General features: G+C 34.9%; 1 protein-coding gene across 1 annotated transcript in view; it reads right to left on the bottom strand.

Annotated features, from left to right (window-relative positions):
* LOC150097068 (uncharacterized) overlaps positions 1 to 18980 on the bottom strand; it is a 221768-nt gene that overhangs the window by 151037 nt on the left and 51751 nt on the right. The window contains exon 4 of the mRNA XM_090408117.1: positions 8641 to 8802. Within this exon, the coding sequence (XP_090264243.1) occupies positions 8641 to 8802 (162 nt within the window). The remainder of the gene's footprint in view (positions 1 to 8640; positions 8803 to 18980) is intronic.

Raw genomic sequence — 18980 nt, 5'->3', positions numbered from 1 at the left:
CTGAGAGAAATTTAAATGGGGGATAAGTAGTTGTTTGCAGAAGATGCAAAGTTGGAGACAGCTGTGAAGAGATTGTGGATAGATGAGTGAGCGTTTCTAATGCATGGACTTGATGTAATAAATGAATGCAAGGACTTGATGTAATAAATTGGTGGGAATGTATTGAAAGAGGTGAACGGGTTAAGGACCAGGAGTTACCTACAGGTAAACAAAAAATGTAGGAATCTTATTTTGAGAATCATTAAGATGCAGTCATCCCAGATGACTAAGGAAACTGTCATTCAGTGATAATTTTTCTTTGCCCTAAAATCATTAGCAGTACTCCTTTCCATCTATAAAGGGAGAGAAATGCTGCTAATGACTGCAGATTGAATCCTACTATAACACAGATTGGAAATGATGGTGATAGTATGAAGATTAACAAACTTTTTTGGATATAAGAAGGGCTATATTATAGGTGTCTTCAATTATGAGATACAGACTGGAGGGAAGAGAAAGCATGCAAGAGGTTAAGCTACCACTGTTAATCATCATCATTTCCACTCTCTGTTCTAGTGTTGGATTCAATTCATCTGTAATCATCACCAGTACTCTGTGCCTTTATTCTACTTGTCCTCCTTGAATATATTGTGCCCATCAGTTTCTATTCCTGTAAGGTTAACCTCTTCCGTCAACTAGGTCTCATTACTGCAAATAATTTTTGAGCTATTTGCATTTACCAGTACAAATAATTCTTTATCTTTATTCCCAATGCTTCTAGCATTAGTGAATATGCATGATAACTGACCATCAGGCTAATGACGGATATGCATGCAAATCTTAAAACTGAACAAAAGGATTAAACTGACTCATTCAAATAAGTAGCCTGAGTTAACTGATCAACCAAATTCTTGCTGTTGTTGTCACCAATTCTCTGACAAAACTAGTTGTATTGTTCTTGGTGTCATCTCCTCCACACTATCCCCTCCCCTTCCCTCTCATCACAATTATAATGTCAATCACATCTTAAGAAGCCCTCATGCGACCACCTGAATATATCGATTTCCCATAATGCCTGACTATTTATATTTATTCTCTCACTGAACAACAATTTCTCCAGGGTCACCTGATACCAACTCCATTCAAATGCAAACCCTTCTTGCCACCTCCTAAAAACACCTCACACATCAACATACTGCACATCATATAAAGCCTTGATCAGGCCACATTTGGGCTTAGTGTGCTCAAATTTAATCACCTAATTTTTGAGGTAATGAAGACAATGTAGAAAGGATCTAGAGAAGAGTGACTAAGGTAATGTAAGCTCAGCAGAGTGCTGGCTATGAGGATCAAATGAGGGAATGCCATTTATTTGGTATATCGAAAAAAGAAAGTTGATATAACTAGGATGTATGTAATTGGTAATGGATCTGTATACTAGTTTAATGCAGAAGAGATTTCTGATTGAGTGCAGGGGCACCAGGGCAGAACATGAGGCCATCCCTAGAAACTGTACAAAGAAGGCATAAACATAAACAAAGAAGTGAAGAGAAGCTTTTTTGTTCAGAGATTACAATCTTGCTTATTAGATCCCTAAAGTGGCTGGAAAAAGTAATGCATTACATAATGCATTATGTAAGAATGTGAGAATGCTAAAACAGTAAACCAGTTTCTACACTTGCCAATATGGAATCATTTTGCCAATAAACACAGTTTAGTTATTATTATCATCATCATTGGATTTCCATAGTGTCAAAAGATTTGCCATAAGAAATCCTCACTATCAAATCACAGCTGAGAGAGTGAGGATTTCTTATGGCAAATCTTTTGACACTATGGAAGTCCAATGATGATGATAATAATAACTAAACTGTGTTTATTGGCAAAATGATTCCAAGTTATAATAATAATTCTTCTCTGGATGAAAAGAATTTAATACCATTTAGTATTTTGGATTTCCATTAAAATTTCAACTCATTTCAGTGTTAAAACAGTCTGATTGAATGTTGGTTTCAATCAGAATTATGCCTGCAATGCATATGTTAAAAATTGCTCTAATTTAAATTTTTTGAAAACAAAGGTTATCACTATATACAAGAATCCTATTGTGTAGGAAATCTTGTGAATGCCTTCTCATAGTAAATGAATTTCATCATCCACTGTGAGATTACAATCTTGCTTATTAGACACCAAGTGGCTGGAAAAAGTTCCCTATTTGGTTCTACAGTAGGATTTCTGGATTCTCTAATCCCTAGCCTATGGTAACTAATATACGATAGGCTTACAACAGACAAGTGCTTAGGGTCATGTGCTAGTTTAAATTCCTTAGTTTAATGAAATGAATACAGCATAGAGAAATAATTAAACGCAAGTTAACAGACCTTATATTTTGTCTCAGTCACAGAGACATCATTTGGAATACAATCTTAAAATTGTAAAAGCACACACAAAAATGCACAAAATAATACGTGAAAAAAAAAAAAAAGGAAACTCTTACTTTGTAGTCTAACTTTTTTCCAGTTATTGTTTCATATTTCATTCAGGGACATAATCAGGGATACAATCTTAAAATTGTAAAAGCACATACAGAAATGAACCAAACAATAAGTGGAGAAAAAACAACAACAACGAAACTTTTAGTTTGTAGTCTAACTTTTTTTCCACTTATTGTTTTGTGCATTTCTGTATGTGCTTTTACAATTTTAAGATGGTATTCCTGATTATGTCTCTGTGACTGAAACAAAATATAGGATCTATTAAACTTGTGTTTAATTATTTCTCTGTGCTGTACTTATTCCATTAAACCTAATAATGATGTCTACAACCTTCCATGAATTGAATACATATAAAAAAACTCTTTCTTCTGCATATCAAAGAACTTTACATTACTACAAATAACTAGCTTTGCTAGTGAATAGTACATTGCACTCCTCTTTCTTGTTTGACGAACTATGCACTATATAAATAAGCAAAACTTCTAAAATATCTACTTCTAATTCTTTAGTGTAATTCTGATAACTCTGTTAACACCCCAACAAGCCATGACATCTATAGACATCCAGGAAAATCTGGATACGATTCTGTAACACCTATTGAATAACATGGATAAGAAGTGCAATTTGGTCTCACTATTTCATCCACCATGGCCGGTAGAGAGGTTAACATAATCCCATCTTATTTCCTACAGAAAAGAACTACTCTTTTTGTCACAGTTTTCCTTTTTCATCATCATCATCAAATTCCTGACATGTACCCTCAAGGGGTGTACAGGATATGATAGTACTACATGAAAAACTTACATCACCACTAACTTCCTATCAGCAATTTTCCTCCAAATCAATCTGTTGCCTGTGAAGACTCCAACATTATCAGATCTTATATTTTTGTCTTCTAAGGCACCTTTTACTGTATCAATCCACATATATCTTGGTCTTTTTCCTGCTCACCTGGCAGAGAAGAACACTTGTTTTCCTAACCTTTCCTCTCCCATTCTGTTTAAGTGACCATACCACTTGAGATTAGCTCTGCTAACACATTCCTGGATGCTAACAATGTCAAGTTCTTTCCTAATATCCTCATTTTTAATATGATATTGTCATTGATGCCATCTGCTCCACACCCCCAATCTTTCTCAGGACCCTCATATCTGCAGTCTCTAGTCTTTGGTCAATATTTCTAACCCAGCTCTCAGATTCAAAAGTTAAAATTGGATTGAACGCCATCTTGTATACAGCTAATTACCACTTTCCTTCATAATATGATCCATATAGATAATGAGTAACAGAGGGAGATGATGTACATCCTTGTCTGACACTAGCTTTAACATTAAACCATCTTCCTGTACTTCCTTCAATTGTAACTGCTGACTTACAACTCAAATAAAGGCTAAGTATTGCTTGATATAATGCTCCATTGACACCATACAACTGTAGCGTTTTGAATAGCTTTTCTCTTGGCACCTTGTCATGTGCCTTTTCCAGATCTACAAAACTTAAATACAGATCTTTGTTTTTGATAATACTAAAATCTCTAAACAAAACAAATCTCTTCTTATAACAACTTTAACCTCAATCTATCACAAGTATTATCTCCTATCCTCCAAGAAAATGGCTTTCTCCTTAACTAAAGGCATTACTTTAATCTCCAAATGATTGGTAATTGTACTATTGAATGGTGTTGCTAAGAGTTTCCTAAATTGCTCTCTTTTTTTTAATACTGAGTTTGCCTCAGTATAAAAAAAGAGAGCAATTAGGTTGATTAATGACTTGTCTCTCAATGATTCACTCTACTCTCTTTCAAATATTTTCCTGGTCATGCATAATCAGAAATGGCATTAGTAATTCCTCTATTATTCTAATGTGAATAATGTTATACATTAGAATAATAAATAAATTCTAATGTGAATAATGTTATACATTAGAATAATAAATAAATTCTAATGTGAATAATGTTATACATTAGAATAATAAATAAATTCTAATGTTAAGAAACAAACTCCTTCACAAAGCACCTCCAAACTTAATACAACAAATTTCTTTTCTTCTTCATTCTTGTCCCCTTTTTATTACTTCTTCAAAAGTACAATTTACTAGTTTTAAATACAACACAGAATTTCTTCTTTTTCTCAACTTTCGATCCATCTATGGATAGAAAGGCAAGGAACCATCTATTGTACAAGCACCCTCATTAGGATGGGATCACCATTTAAAAACAAAAAAAAAATGCTTATATGAAGAACTGTTATTTAGGGGGTTCAGAGGAATTAGAAATATCTGATCATTATACAAAACATGTTGTGTTCCATAATGCTTTATGTTACTAAGAGCTAACTAATTTTTTCCCATGTTTTATAAAAACTATGTTTAATGATAATAATAATAATAATAATAATAATAATAAAAAGAATCTATCAGAAACCCCAACTCACAAATAACAAAGTTTTTGTTTACACTAACTTTTCCAATATATCTATTAATTTAAATATCTTTTTCTCCTTGAACAGATCACCAGTATAATTTTAGTAAAGCAATTATGATAAATTCATAACTGAATGGTTTTTGCCAACATTTCACTTTGCTGCAAAGAAGATCCAGGTACAAATACCAATCTGTGATGAGAGTAGTTTTCTAAACTTTTTTTCAATAGGCAAGTCAGTTGGTCTTAGATGACCAACAAATAAATGGGCCAACTTGTCTAAGAATACACATAGTAGACATAGCAGATTATGAGGATAGCACTATCATTATCCAACAAAATTATGTTTGAGAATGGTTAATTTTGTAATTTTATTAGATTCTTTAATAAAACAAAGTAACTTTTTTTTCTTTCACTACAATTTTTAATGTTCAGTATATTTTCTGCATTTCAAAAATGTGATGATGATAATAATAACAAAACATCATGCACTTCTAGGATTTAAGTCTATTCCAGTTTTGGAAGCAAGTCTCTTCAATGGAGGATAGGTGGTGGTGAGGGGAAGGGGTCTTCTTTTCCTGATGGTTTACAGTGAAGTACTTAAATTACTTTTTCATGACACTTGTGGCACAACAGCATTTATTAGACACATGTATTCATGAGAATATAATATAATAATTGTATTACTGCAAATATTTTGACCAGAAACTAACTGGTCATTATCAGTGCATCAGCATTGATGACTGCTAATGACAGCACTGATGCACTGATGATGACCAACAAAGAATGTTAATTCTACTTACTTGTTGAGCCATGTGCTGGATGCCACCTAGTGGGTGGTTATAATACAATAAGATTACATTTAAATTAAAATTAAGTGATTTGAAATAAAATTAAATTAGATAATAAAATAACAGTATTATATTAAATTAAAAAAGTAATTAGAACGAAGAAGAAACACACTAGTGCTTGCTATTTATGAGAATGAGATGCTCCCAAATCTTGGAAATAAAGAGACACTTGTTACAATTTAAATTTGGGAGGTGTAGAAGTAATTCAGCACTCTCTTTAAATAACCATTCAAATCTAAACCTGCACGAATGTAAAAGGTGACTATTGGACCACAAGATATCATTGTCAGTGTCCACTCCAGGTTTATTGTTGTTAATATAAGATTGGCATTCTTGTAGCCATTTTCAACAAAATGTCGTGTTTGTCCAAAGAATGAGGAGAGGCACCCACACTGAACCAGGTAAACACCAGGGAGGGAGAGAGAGGGTGGCTGGTTATCTTTCTGGATGGTAACCAAGAAGATATTTTGCTGATAATGGAAAAATGTAGGAGCTAAATTGAATCTTTTCAAGATTTTAGCAATCATATCAGAGATGCCTGTGATGTAAGGGATAGGGACTTGCCGTACACGTTCAGGATTACTGGGGATGGGCTTGTAAGTGTCAAAGATGCATTTAAACTAGCTTGAGGTGAAACCATTCTGTACTAAAATGCATTGGATGGTGCTCAATTCTTGTTGAAGAGCTTGGGAATTGGAGCAGATAACGTGTGTGTTTTGAGCAAAGATTTGAACCTATTTTTTGAGATGGATGATGTGCTGAATCTTGCTGTATGTAGTGGCCTGTGAAGGTAGAGTTATGGTGAACAGAAGTAACAAGTGTTCTAGAAAGGCTATGGGAAAGGAGAACATCTGGAAAGGCTAATTTTCCATCCTTTTCTTTTTCCATGGTGAAGTTGATGTGCAGGTATAAGTTGCTGATTTTGGTTAAAAAGTTAAGTAGCGATTCTTCTGGGTCTGGCCAGATATTATTATCATCATCAACAGACCTCTATAGAGTCAAGAAACTGATCATGGGAGGTCCCACTCTCACATGCACGACCATACCTCGAATTAAATGCATTCGCTGTCCTTGTACTCACCATACTCTTAGGCAATGCATTCCAATCACCTGCCACTTTCCATGCAAAAAATGATGGCAAACACATTATCTACATATGGAACCCAAAAGGAAGGTTGTGGTTGTATTGAAGAGAATAGAGATTCTTCAAGATGCTCTAAGTAGAAATTAGTAAGTGCAGGTGACAAGGTGCTTCCTTTTGCAGTTCCTTCAATCTGTTTGTAGAATTGGTTCCTGCAAATGAAATAGCTGAGTGCATGACAGTCAAACAGATTGTCATGTTTGACTGTCATGAACTGTCTGGAGAGAAGTCATCTGATAACAGTTGGAGTGTGTCAACTAGAGGTACAATTGTAAATAAAGACTGGAAATCAAGGTCTGTAGGTTGAAGGGGTTAGATTTTTTTATTTTTTAATTATTTTTTGTCAAAAAATTTAATGAATTATTCACAGAGACTTTTATGTGTGGGGGGGGGAGCTTAAAAGATGAGCTAAGAATTTGGCTAAGTGATGGGTAGAGGAGTCTATGTAGTCCACTATGGATCTCAATGGAACTCCTTCCATAAGTATTTTGGAAGCCCACAAAAACGTGGACTTCTACCAAAATGGGTCTTCAATTTTTTGATGTCTTCATCCCAACTAATTACTTTGTTGAGTAAGGAATTAAGTTTGCTAATTTGGCTGTTGGTAGGGTTCAGGGAAATCGCCTAGTAAGTGGACTGATCTTGTAACAGAAAAAAAATTTTTTTATTGTACTCAGTGGTATCCATTATCACTACAGCTTTACCCTTGTCAGCTTTTGTCATGGTGAGATGATTATTATGTCTCAAGGATTTTAGAGCCTTGATTTCAGCTAGAAATAAGTTTAGAGAAGGAAGTTCGGCTCTAAGTAGTACAAGAAGACTTCAAGTCAGAGTTTATTAGCATCATCACTTGAGAGGGTGGGTAGGTTCCTCTCAATGTTATGTAGAAAATCTAGATATGGAATTATTTTAGGCACTATAGTAAAATCATGTCCTTTCGAGAGAAGTGAAGTTTCTGCTGGGATGAGGGAACATCCATATATGTTGACAACATGTGTTTATTGCTGGGTTTACTTTGGTTAGTTTTTGCTTTTGAGCAAGTGAGTCAAACTTGTGGTCAAAATATGTCTGTTTTAATTGTAAGATTATTGGAGAGACTGCCTAGATAAGTCTAAAAACCAAGTTGTAAAAATCAGTGTTTAAGACAAGAAGATACTGTCTCTTGAAGTTGTGAATATTCAGGACAAAATCACATTTGGCAGCTCAGAGTTGATTGTATATGAGCGCATGGCTAACATTGATGTAAATGCGATGAGATCTGATGGTTTCTTTGAATTAAGCAAAGTTAAGGGTTATCTCTGAGTGGCAGAATTTAATTTTTTTTTATTATTTTCTTTATTTTAATTATTAATTAATTTTTTTTTAATAGAAAATGCTGGATATTTATAAATATCGATTTCTGGTATAATCAGTGTTGGAAATTATATCAAGCTACGTCTGTGATTATTTGTGTCTGAATGCATGGCTGGCAGTGATATGATGAGACCTGATGGTTCAATTATTTGTTTCAATAAGTAAATTATTCTGAATGAAAAACTAAATTAATAACCATTCAAATGATAACCACCCAAATGGCTGTATGGATAAAATATATCAATAAATACATGTTTTGTATCCATGTTATTTCAATAATGGGCATTTCACATACTTATTGACTTGACACATCATGGCCAGTGGGGTGGTTAAGCATAGCTTAAGTGAAGTATATGATTAAGTAAAGAACAAAAAATAACAATATTGTTGACCAAGTCTTACCTGCAAGTGGTTCTAATTTTGAAAATAAATTGGTAATTTGATCATCACTGGCTGAATCTGAAAGATCATGAACTGTCTGGAGATGTGCTATGATATCATTTTGTGTTAAGGCAAAGCAGTGACATAATGTGCAAGCATATATATCTTGCAATTGGTGAGAGGCTGTAAAAATCAAAATATCACAATGTGAAGAAGTAAAAAAGAAATGAATGTAACTGAAGCAATAAACAACAAGTGGCACTGAACATTTAATTCCTATATAAATTAGATAGAAAGATATCACTGGTATTGACAATGCACTTCTTATTTATATAACAGTGTTATTTAAGTTATGCGAGATGTTGGAGGGGAAAAAATTATTGCTGAAGAAAATTGTTTTTCATCTTCATCATCAAATTCCAGATATATACCCTCAGGAAGTGCACAGGATATTATGATAATACTACATGAAAAAAGTTATACAAACACCAAAAAACAATAACCACAGTAATAAACTTTAATGAAAAAGCACACAAGCTTTTAATTAAAGTTTATTACTGTGGGTTTCTGTTTTTCATTGTTATGACAGAGGTACCTTTAAAGATATGAAAAAATTAGATTATTACTAATTTCCTATCAACCATTTTCCTCCAAATTAATCCATTATCCATCATGACTATAATGTTATCAGATCATATATTTTTGTCTTCTATGGCATTTTTTTTTTACTGTATCCACCTAGTTCTTGGTCTTTTTCCTACTATCCTAGCAAAGAACACTTTTTTGCTAACCATCCCTCTCCCATTCAGTTTAAGTGACCATACCACTTGAGATTAGCTCTGTTAGTGCATTCCTGAATGATAACAACAAAAAATTCTTTCCTAATATCCTTATTTTTAACATGACAATGCACTGATCCCAACTAATCTTTTCCCCCCCAATCTTTCTCAGAACTCTCATGTCTATAGCCTCCAGTCTTTGTCCATGGTTTTATTTCTAATCCAGTTCTCAGATTCATAAGTTAAAATTGATTTGAACATTGTATTATAACTAGTTCACTGTTTTAACTCATTTCTCTTTTATTCCATATAAATTTATTCAGCTCATTCTTTCCTACCATATCAGCTTTGCTAATCCTGTTGTCTATTTACATATTTAATTTGTCATCTTCACTAAAAATCATATCTAAAAAGCTGAAATGTTTTACTTGTTCTATAGGTTCTCCATTCAGGTTCTGTCTATTTTCATTATCTTTATCTTTTTATTACTCATTTTCATCCCAAATTTATTTCAGCAGTTAATCAATTTAATCACGGAATCCTGCAGACTTGTACTGGATTTATTAAGGAATATAAAATAATCTGCACAAAGAAGCAACTGAGATTAACATCTGCAATTCTGATATCAGATTTAATAACTTTAATACCTTACCTTCAATAATGTGCTCCATATAGATGATGAATAATACTGGAGATAATGTAAACAGTTGCCTCACACCTGTTAACATCAACCCATCTTTCTGTACCTTCTTCAATTCTAACTGTTGACCTACAACTCAAATACAGACTACATTGTCTGATATAATATCTCCTTTACACCATATAACTATTACAATTTGAACAGATTTTATCTTGCCACCTTGTGATATGCTATGGCTTTTTTTTTTTTTTTTCCAGATCTACAAATCTTAAATACAGATCCTGATTATATTACAATGTTTGTTTCACCTATTTGTCTTAAAGTGAAAATTTAATCCTTGCAACCTTTATTTGGCCTGAATCTAGCTTGTTCTTCTTCAAGCTTTCCTTCCAAAATTTTTCTTAACATTTTCTCAAGTATACTTGCTTAAATCTTACCAGGAACACTCAGTAGAAAAATTGCTCTGTAATTCTCACATTCAGTATTATTTCCCTTTTTACAGATAGGTATTATGAGATCTCAATCATCTAGAATTCCACTCATCTAGAATTCGACCTGACCAGGCTTTTGAATTATCCACTGTAAAACTTTTATACCTCCATATTTGAACATATTTGAGTAAGAGGGTGGTCTGAAAAGTTCTCAGTCTAACAATCAAAAAACAAATTTATAATTTTGAAATTCTTTTCAAATTAATTTCAAAATTAATACATTTATTCCAGCGATGCTCCAGCGCCATTATCCCATCCCTGTAGAGGTTCTCAGTAAGATCTGCAAAATATCCCTCTACAGCTGCAATCACCTCTTGATTTGAAGAAAAATGCTGACCAGTGAGGAAGAGTTTTAGTCATAAAAAGATAAAGATAGAAGTCAAAGGGAGCCAAATCTGGGGAATAAGGTGGATGTTCCAACAATTCATAGTGCATTAGAAAATTAAGATCCTTTAATTTTCCCATTGCCAAAACACCTTTCTGGGCAGGTGCATTGTCCTGATGAAAGATGATTTTTTTCTTCTGCAAACTGGGTCTTTTCTCACGAATTTTTTTGTCTAGTCTGGTTAAAAGATCGGAATAATATTCCCCGGCTATTGTTTTACCTTTCTCAGGATAATTAATAAACAAAATGCCTTTAGCATTCCAAAACACTGATGCCATGACGTTTCTTGCTGATGGAACCAACTTTGTCTTCTTTGCCAGTGAACAACTGGCTTCTGTCCACTGTTTTGACTGCTGTTTGGATTCTTGTGTGTAATGGTGAATCCAAGTCTCATCCATAGTAATAAATCGATGCACAAAATCAGTTTTATTCTTGTTAAAATGCTCCAAGCACTGTTCAGAGATTTTCATGCAAGTGCATTTTTGATCTGCTGTGAGCAAGCATGGCACCCATCTTGCGCAACGCTTTTTCATTTGCAATTCTTCATGCAAAATATAACCTACACGTTCTTTTGAAATGCCTATAGTCTCAGCAATTTCACGCACTTTGACTTGACTCGCCGGTCATTCAATACATATCATGTACTTGATCAATCCATTTCAAGGGATACAAACAACTCTTTTGCTTCAGACAGCTGTATAAAACAAACTACTTGACAGAATGACTTGCAATTTCACAAGGATGCTTATGACAGATGTACTAACTTAGAAAAAAAAATCTTCCCAATTGTGTTGCCATCTATGGTCGAGGCCGAGAACTTTTCAGACCACCCTTGTAGATAATATTCTGGTTGAATATCATCTACTTCAACCGTCTTTTCACAATGAATTTTTGAATATTTGTTTTTAGAAATTTTTAGGATTTCTTTTATAAACTGCTAAATTGTCTTTATATTACAGGATGATCAAAATTAAAGTATTCTTGCTTTTGATCCAAATGCTGCAAAGATTTGCAGGAATGTTTTGCATCATGGGGAAGCAATATCTGAGGGGGGGGGAAGTAGTTCCAAAATAAACCACCAGGAGGCACTGTATAATGTACCAAATATACGTGTGGTAATTTTTCTGTGTGTGTAAGAAGGAGAAAAAAAAGACACAAGTTTAAATAACACACGTTTATCACTTCTATTATGCATTCATGGGCTGTACTGTTCAATGTACTGCCCTTCCCAGTAAGCAACAAACTACATCCTTTGAACACTGTGTCCAACGACAGAACACAGCTGGCCAGGACTAATGTTGCATACATGTTGTTAACATGTCATGCTGATAAACCCTGCCTTTGAGAAATCCCAAGGGACAGAAGTCACAGGGGCTCAGATCAGATGAACAAGGCAACCATGCAGCATGAAACACCCAACTGATCACATTGACTTCTGTAAAATGTTCTCGAAGAGCCTCCTGTATAGATCAACCAATGTGTGGAGGGGCCCCCATCCTTTATGAAATTGACTGAATCCATACACAGGTGCTGCTGTAGATGAGGTACAACAAAATGGTTTATCATACTGCAATACCTCTTGGCAGTAACTGGAGAGGTCACAAGAACCAACTAGCAAATGTCCTCAAAGAAGAATTGTCCAATTATAAAAGAAACTGTAAACCAGCACCAGACAGTAACTTTGGTTGAATGCAAAGAAATTTATTGGATTGCATGCGAGTTTTGTATAGCCCATACCTGATAATGAGTATTAACAGTTTTGTTCAGGTGAAAGCGAGCCTCATCTCCCACAAAATCGTCCACAGTCACACAGCATCCAACTCCACTCAAGCAAGGAATGTTAAAGCAAATATCACTCAACTCACAAAGTCCTATGGGCACAACTCCAGTGTCAGGATTATCTTGAAAATGCAGAATGTTCCATAGAATTTTTTCAGACAGTTGCATAAGGCACATCCATGTGTCTTGATACAGCATGTGCACTGCAGGAACCAATGCTGTTATGCATGGTCTGCTCCACAATGGCAGTAGAAACTTCATTCACTTGTTGTGAACATTTGACCTCGTCAACATTTTTTCAGGTGATGAAATTCACTGAGGGCAGCAACACGAGCAAAGCACACTGGGGTAGGATTAGTACCATTACTGTGGACAGTATTAACAACAGAATGAGGGGAAAATACTGTGTCCATATTTATAAACCCAGGAAGGTTTATAAAGATGGACACAGTATTTTTTATAACACCATGTTGCATGATATGCAAATTCCATGCATTTTGTGTAAAATGCCCCTGGTGGTGAATTTTGGCCACGTTTTTGTTTCTCAGATACTTCTTCTGCATTATGCAGAATGTATTCCTGCAAAGTTTCGCAGCATTTGGATCACTGTGTAGTGCTCCACAAGACCTTAAACAGATTCAACTGTTTCAGGTCTTGTGGGATTCAACGACAAAGGCAAGCCGACAATTGAGTTGAAATGCTGATTCTCTGCAACCAAATACCAAAATATATTCGAAACTGCCATAACAACATTAGTTTTAACATGTTCATATATGGGCGGTGTTTCGCCTGTTTATCGTGGGCTCAACTGACACAAAGCTTCAACCCTTCGGTTGAATTTTATTGCTGCTTGTTTGCATACCGCTTTCATGATGGGCTGGTGGGTGGACCCACATACACACACATTATAGTGTATGTGAGTTACAATTTCAATAGAATTTTATTTGAAGTTAGCCTTTGTGATATGTCTTAATGACATTGAAAATTTCAAATGCAATCGATTACTTATTTCATGTAATCCAGACAGGAATAGAGATGGAAGGGTATGATGTATTTTGTGAAGATTACTATTATTATTAAGAGAAGACCTCCAGGGAGGCCACATACTACACACACCAGCTATCATACTTATTCTTGAATTCATTCACAGTGGTTGCACTCACAACAACCAATGACAATCCATTCCAATCATGCACCATCCTTTGAGAGAAAAATCTAGCCCTCATCCCCTTCTTAGGGCCTTCATTCTCAGCATCCAAGGATGCCCTCTTGTCATTTCTCCACCTCCATAAATTGAAATCCTGTATGAAGCTTTCAGAAGTTTGTAAGTCTCAATCATATCACCCCTCTTTCTCCTTTTTGCTAGTGTCTGCAGTCTACAGATTCTCAATCTGTCTTCATAATTAGTATTCCACAATCCTGATGTTATTTTTAACACTCTCCATTGTACTCTTTCCAATATATCAGAATCAGAATGGAAACCAGGAGACAGACCTGTGCACAATAGTCCAAGTGAGGTCTTATCAAATCCTTGTAAAGAGGCAAAATAACATCCTTATCTTTACATATGAATGTTCGTTTCAGCATTGCAATTTCTTTCGATTTGTATTTGCAATCTTTGCCACATGGCCCCTAAACTACAACTTCCTATCTATTAACACCCCAAGATCCCTAGCCTCATCAGTTTCTTTTAACCTAATCCCACCAATATAATATGACATTGGATAGCTAATCATGCCGAAGTGAATGACTTTACAATTACTGACATTGAACTGACACCCATTTTCCCATGACCACAATTCCAGCCTATTCAAATCATTCTGCAAAGACTGCATATCAGCAGCATTCCTGATTACTCTACCTATCTTTGCATCATCAGCAAACAACTGCATGTTGCTTGTCAAACCTTCCTAATATCATTAATGTACAGATTGAAAAACAGTGGACCAAGAACTGATCCATGCGGTACACAACTTGTTATTATTATTTTTTTTTTAATCTTTGTACTGGTTATGGGCAGTAATACCCTTACATCATGTCCAGACTTGATATAGGCCTAAGCAGTGGTGAGCTATGGAAATTTTAACAAAGGGCTCGCATCCTCAAGCAAAAAAAAGCCGTATTTCACACAAAAACGTTTATTAATACAGCTTGTGTGCAAATGCCAATCAAAAAGTATGAGGGGACAATCAACCTGTAAAGGCTATAATTTTTAAGCAAATATTTCATGATATAAACATGAAATATTTGTACATAATTATTTGTGTTAATTTATTTTACATAAGAAAAACATTTTTTAACCATCAAAATATAATAAGAATAAAATCTTTTATAATCGCACATATGAAATAGTCCCCATTTTTTATAAACAAAATAAATTTCTTTTGTTTGTGATAGAAGTTTTTATGATAAACAATCTATAAATAATAAATAAATATTATACAAACACATAATATTGAAGTACGTTATATTTCTCTTTCACTTAAAGAGAAATATAACGCAAGTGATAATCAACAGGGGTGCTTAAGGGTCAAAGCTGTATAACTGAGAGGAGACCTCCACATAGCCTTTAAAGGAATGCGGAGAACTGACCAGGGCTTCTGACCTAATGTCCAATCCTCACCTTCTCGTGGTGCACCCTGTTGGGTATCTACTTTGATACTGAACGAACGAGGATGGGCTGGCAATTTGGGAATTAGCCGACCAAATTGTATTCTCATTGGTTATACCAAAATAAAAAATGATGGTACAACATGACAAAATTTCATGCCGGCTGGGGCGTCGCCCGGTTAAACAAGGCCCCCGTTGTTTCTGCCAGGGAACCAGGGCGAACAGCGATAAGTCAGCTACTGGAACAAATCTGAAAACCAACCCCAACTCAACATCACCAGAGTTAAAGATCGGCACTATCAATGTAAGAAGCCTGAATGGCAAAGAAATAGAGCTAGCTGAGGAATTAGATAAGTACCAGATCGACATATTAGGAGTGACTGAAACAAAAAAGACCAAAACTGGTGAGATCTTTCTGAGCAATAAATACAAAATGTTATATTCGGGCAATGACAATCAAGGAAAAGAAGGAGTAGCCATAGTATTCAACACAAAATATGAGGCTAATCTTGAATGGCAGTCAGTCTCAAGTAGAGTAATGTGGGCAAATATGAGAATGGGGAACTGGACAATGAGACTTATTTGTGCCTATGGTCCCACAGAAGGTTCTACTAAGGTAGAAGTGGAGGAATTTTTTGAGGATTTTAGAAAAAGCGACTGACACAATGAAAAAGAAAAAGTTGGTCCTTGTTGGGATCTAAATAGCAGAGTAAGAAATGATTGTAAGACATACAAAAATATTTTGGAAAAATTTGGAGAAAAGAGCAAAGCTAATAATAATAGCAAACATCTGTTGGATTTCTGCTCAGGACATGGACTGGTTATTACTAACACCATGTTCCAACATAAAAATGTGCACAAATTCACATGGAGAGAAGAGGCAAGGAATAAGAAAAGTCTCATTGACTATGTTATTGTTGATAGTGATGTTTTCTATCTGGTGCAGGACACCAGAGTGTACAGAGGATTTGAAATTGGAAGTGATCACTATTTAGTCTTGAGCAGGATAAAATTGAATTTCATATTGAAAAGAATAACATGTAAGAAAGTTTTAAAGCGAATAAAAGTTAAGCAGCTCTCAGATGTGAGCTGTAGAGTAAAATACACAAAGATTATTGAAAAGAAAATGAAAGAGTTTGAAAACAGGAATCAAACCTTGGAGATTCAATGGCAAACTCTGAAGAAAACATTGATTGATTCTGATAGAGAGGCAGTTGAGCAGCTCTCAGATGTGAACTGTACACTAAAATACACAAAGATTATTGAAAAGAAAATGAAAGAGTTTGAAAACAGGAATCAAACCTTGGAGATTCAATGGCAAACTCTGAAGAAAACATTGATTGATTCTGATAGAGAGGCAGTTGAGCAGCTCTCAGATGTGAACTGTACACTAAAATACACAAAGATTATTGAAAAGAAAATGAAAGAGTTTGAAAACAGGAATCAAACCTTGGAGATTCAATGGCAAACTCTGAAGAAAACATTGATTGATTCTGATAGAGAGGCATGTGGTGAGGTTGTGTGCAAGGATAAAAAAATCAGAATTCCCTGGTGGACACAGGAAGTTAAAGAGGCAGTGAAGGAAAAGAAGAAAGCATATCAAAAGTTCCTGGCAAATAACTCAGCTTTTACTCTTAGAGAATACAGAGACAAATGTAAGAAGCTAAACATTGTGTAAAACTAGCTAAACAAAAGTCATGGGAGGACTTTGGCAAGAATATAGAAAATAAATATCAAGAAGGTGGCAAAATATTCTAGAGGTTGTTGAAGAAGCTTAGGAATGGACGAAAGAGTGCTGTAAAAGGAGTTAGAGATGATAAAGGTGACATGAAAACAGGAGAAAAAGATATCCTTGAAGTATGGAGTAATTACTTTGAAAAACTGCTAAATGAAACAAGCAGTGATGACAGCACAGTGATAAAAAACACTGACCAGGCATGCAGTCAGGAATATATATGCATACTTGAAGCAGAAAAAGCCATCAAAGGCTTGAAATGTGGAAAGGCAGCAGGAGTAGATGATATTCGACCAGAAATGCTGAAGTATGGTGGTATAAAAGTCTTACAGTGGCTGCACTGCATAGTTCAGAAAGCCTGGACAGAGGGAGGAATTCCCGATGATTGGAGTAGAGCTCTCATAGTACCCATATATAAAAAGGGAAATAAAACTGAATGTGAGAATTACAGAGGTATTTCCCTACTGAGTGTTCCTGGCAAGATCTATGCAAATATACTTGAGAAACGGTTGAGAAGAATTGTGGAAGAAAAGCTTGGTGAAGAACAAGCTGGATTCAGGCCAAATAGAGGCTGTCAGGATCAGATCTTCACTTTATGACAAATAGTCGAGAAAGCATGGGAATATAACAAAGATCTGTATTTAAGTTTTGTCGATTTGGAAAAGGCATATGATGTCAATGGTGTCAATGGGGCATTATATCAAGCAATACTTAGTCTTTATTTGAGTTGTAAGTCAGCAGTTAGAATTGAAGGAAGTATGGTTTAATGTTAAATCTGGTGTGAGACAAGGATGTACATTATCCTCTCTGTTATTCATTATCTATATGGATCACATTATGAAGGAAAGTGGTATTAAACCTGATATCAAAATTGTAGATGTTAATGTCAGCTCTTTGCTTTATGCGGATGATGTTATACTTCTAAATAAATCCGCTACAAGTCTGCAAGATTCTCTGACTAAATTGAATAGCTGTTGTAATAGATATGGTATGAAGGTCAGCAATAAAAAGACAAAGACAATGAAAATAGGCAGAATCATTGAAAATGTCAACTGTTTTGTGAATGAAGAACCTGTGGAACAAGTAAAACATTTCAGCTACTTAGGCACGATTTTTACTGAAGATGGTAAATTAAATATAGAAATAGACAACAGAATCAGCAAAGCTGGTATGGTGGGAAGTCAATTGAATAAATTCATATGGAATGAGAGAGAAATTAGTCGGAACACTAAATTAGCTGTATACAAGACAGCGTTCAAACCAGTTTTAACTTATGGATCTGAGAGCTGGGTCAGAAGTAAAACACTTGACCAAAGACTAGAGACCGCAGATATGAGAGTCCTGAGAAAGATTAGAGGCGTGAACAGATGGCATCAATGGCAATATCATATTAAAAATGAGGATATTAGGAAAGAACTTGACAAATCAGCATCCATGAATGCGTTAGCAGAGCTAATCTCAGGTGGTATGGTCACTTAAATAGAATGGGAGAGGAAAGATTAGCAAAACAAGTGTTCTCTGCCAGGTTGGCAGGAAAACGACCCAGAGGAAGACCAAGATATAGGTGGATTGATATGGTACAAAGTGCCTTAGACGATAGAAATATAAGATCTGATAATGTTGGAGTCTTGACAAGTAACAGACTGATTTGGAAGAAAACTGTAGATAGGAAGTTAGTAATGATGTAATTTTTTTCATGTAGTACTGTCATATCCTGTACTCCCCTTGAGGGTACATGGCAGGAATTTGATGATGATGATGATGATAAGCAACAGTTCCAATCAAGGGGCATTATTTTATAGTCCTATTTATTTATATATGATTACCAAAAGTGAATTCTTATTCGTAAAATGGTAGTAACAGTAACTATAACATTTTATTTAATAAAATCACTTTGTTAGGTTACCGTATGAGTTTTTAGCTTAATATATTTCAAAACATT

This window comes from Typopeltis vanoorti, chromosome 18 (genome assembly GCF_054136105.1).
Source record: "Typopeltis vanoorti isolate ZY-2024b chromosome 18, IOZ_Tvanoo_1.0, whole genome shotgun sequence".
Lineage (NCBI taxonomy): Eukaryota > Metazoa > Arthropoda > Arachnida > Uropygi > Thelyphonidae > Typopeltis > Typopeltis vanoorti.
Note: the sequence above shows the minus strand (reverse complement) of the source record. Positions and strands in the feature narration are given on the sequence as shown.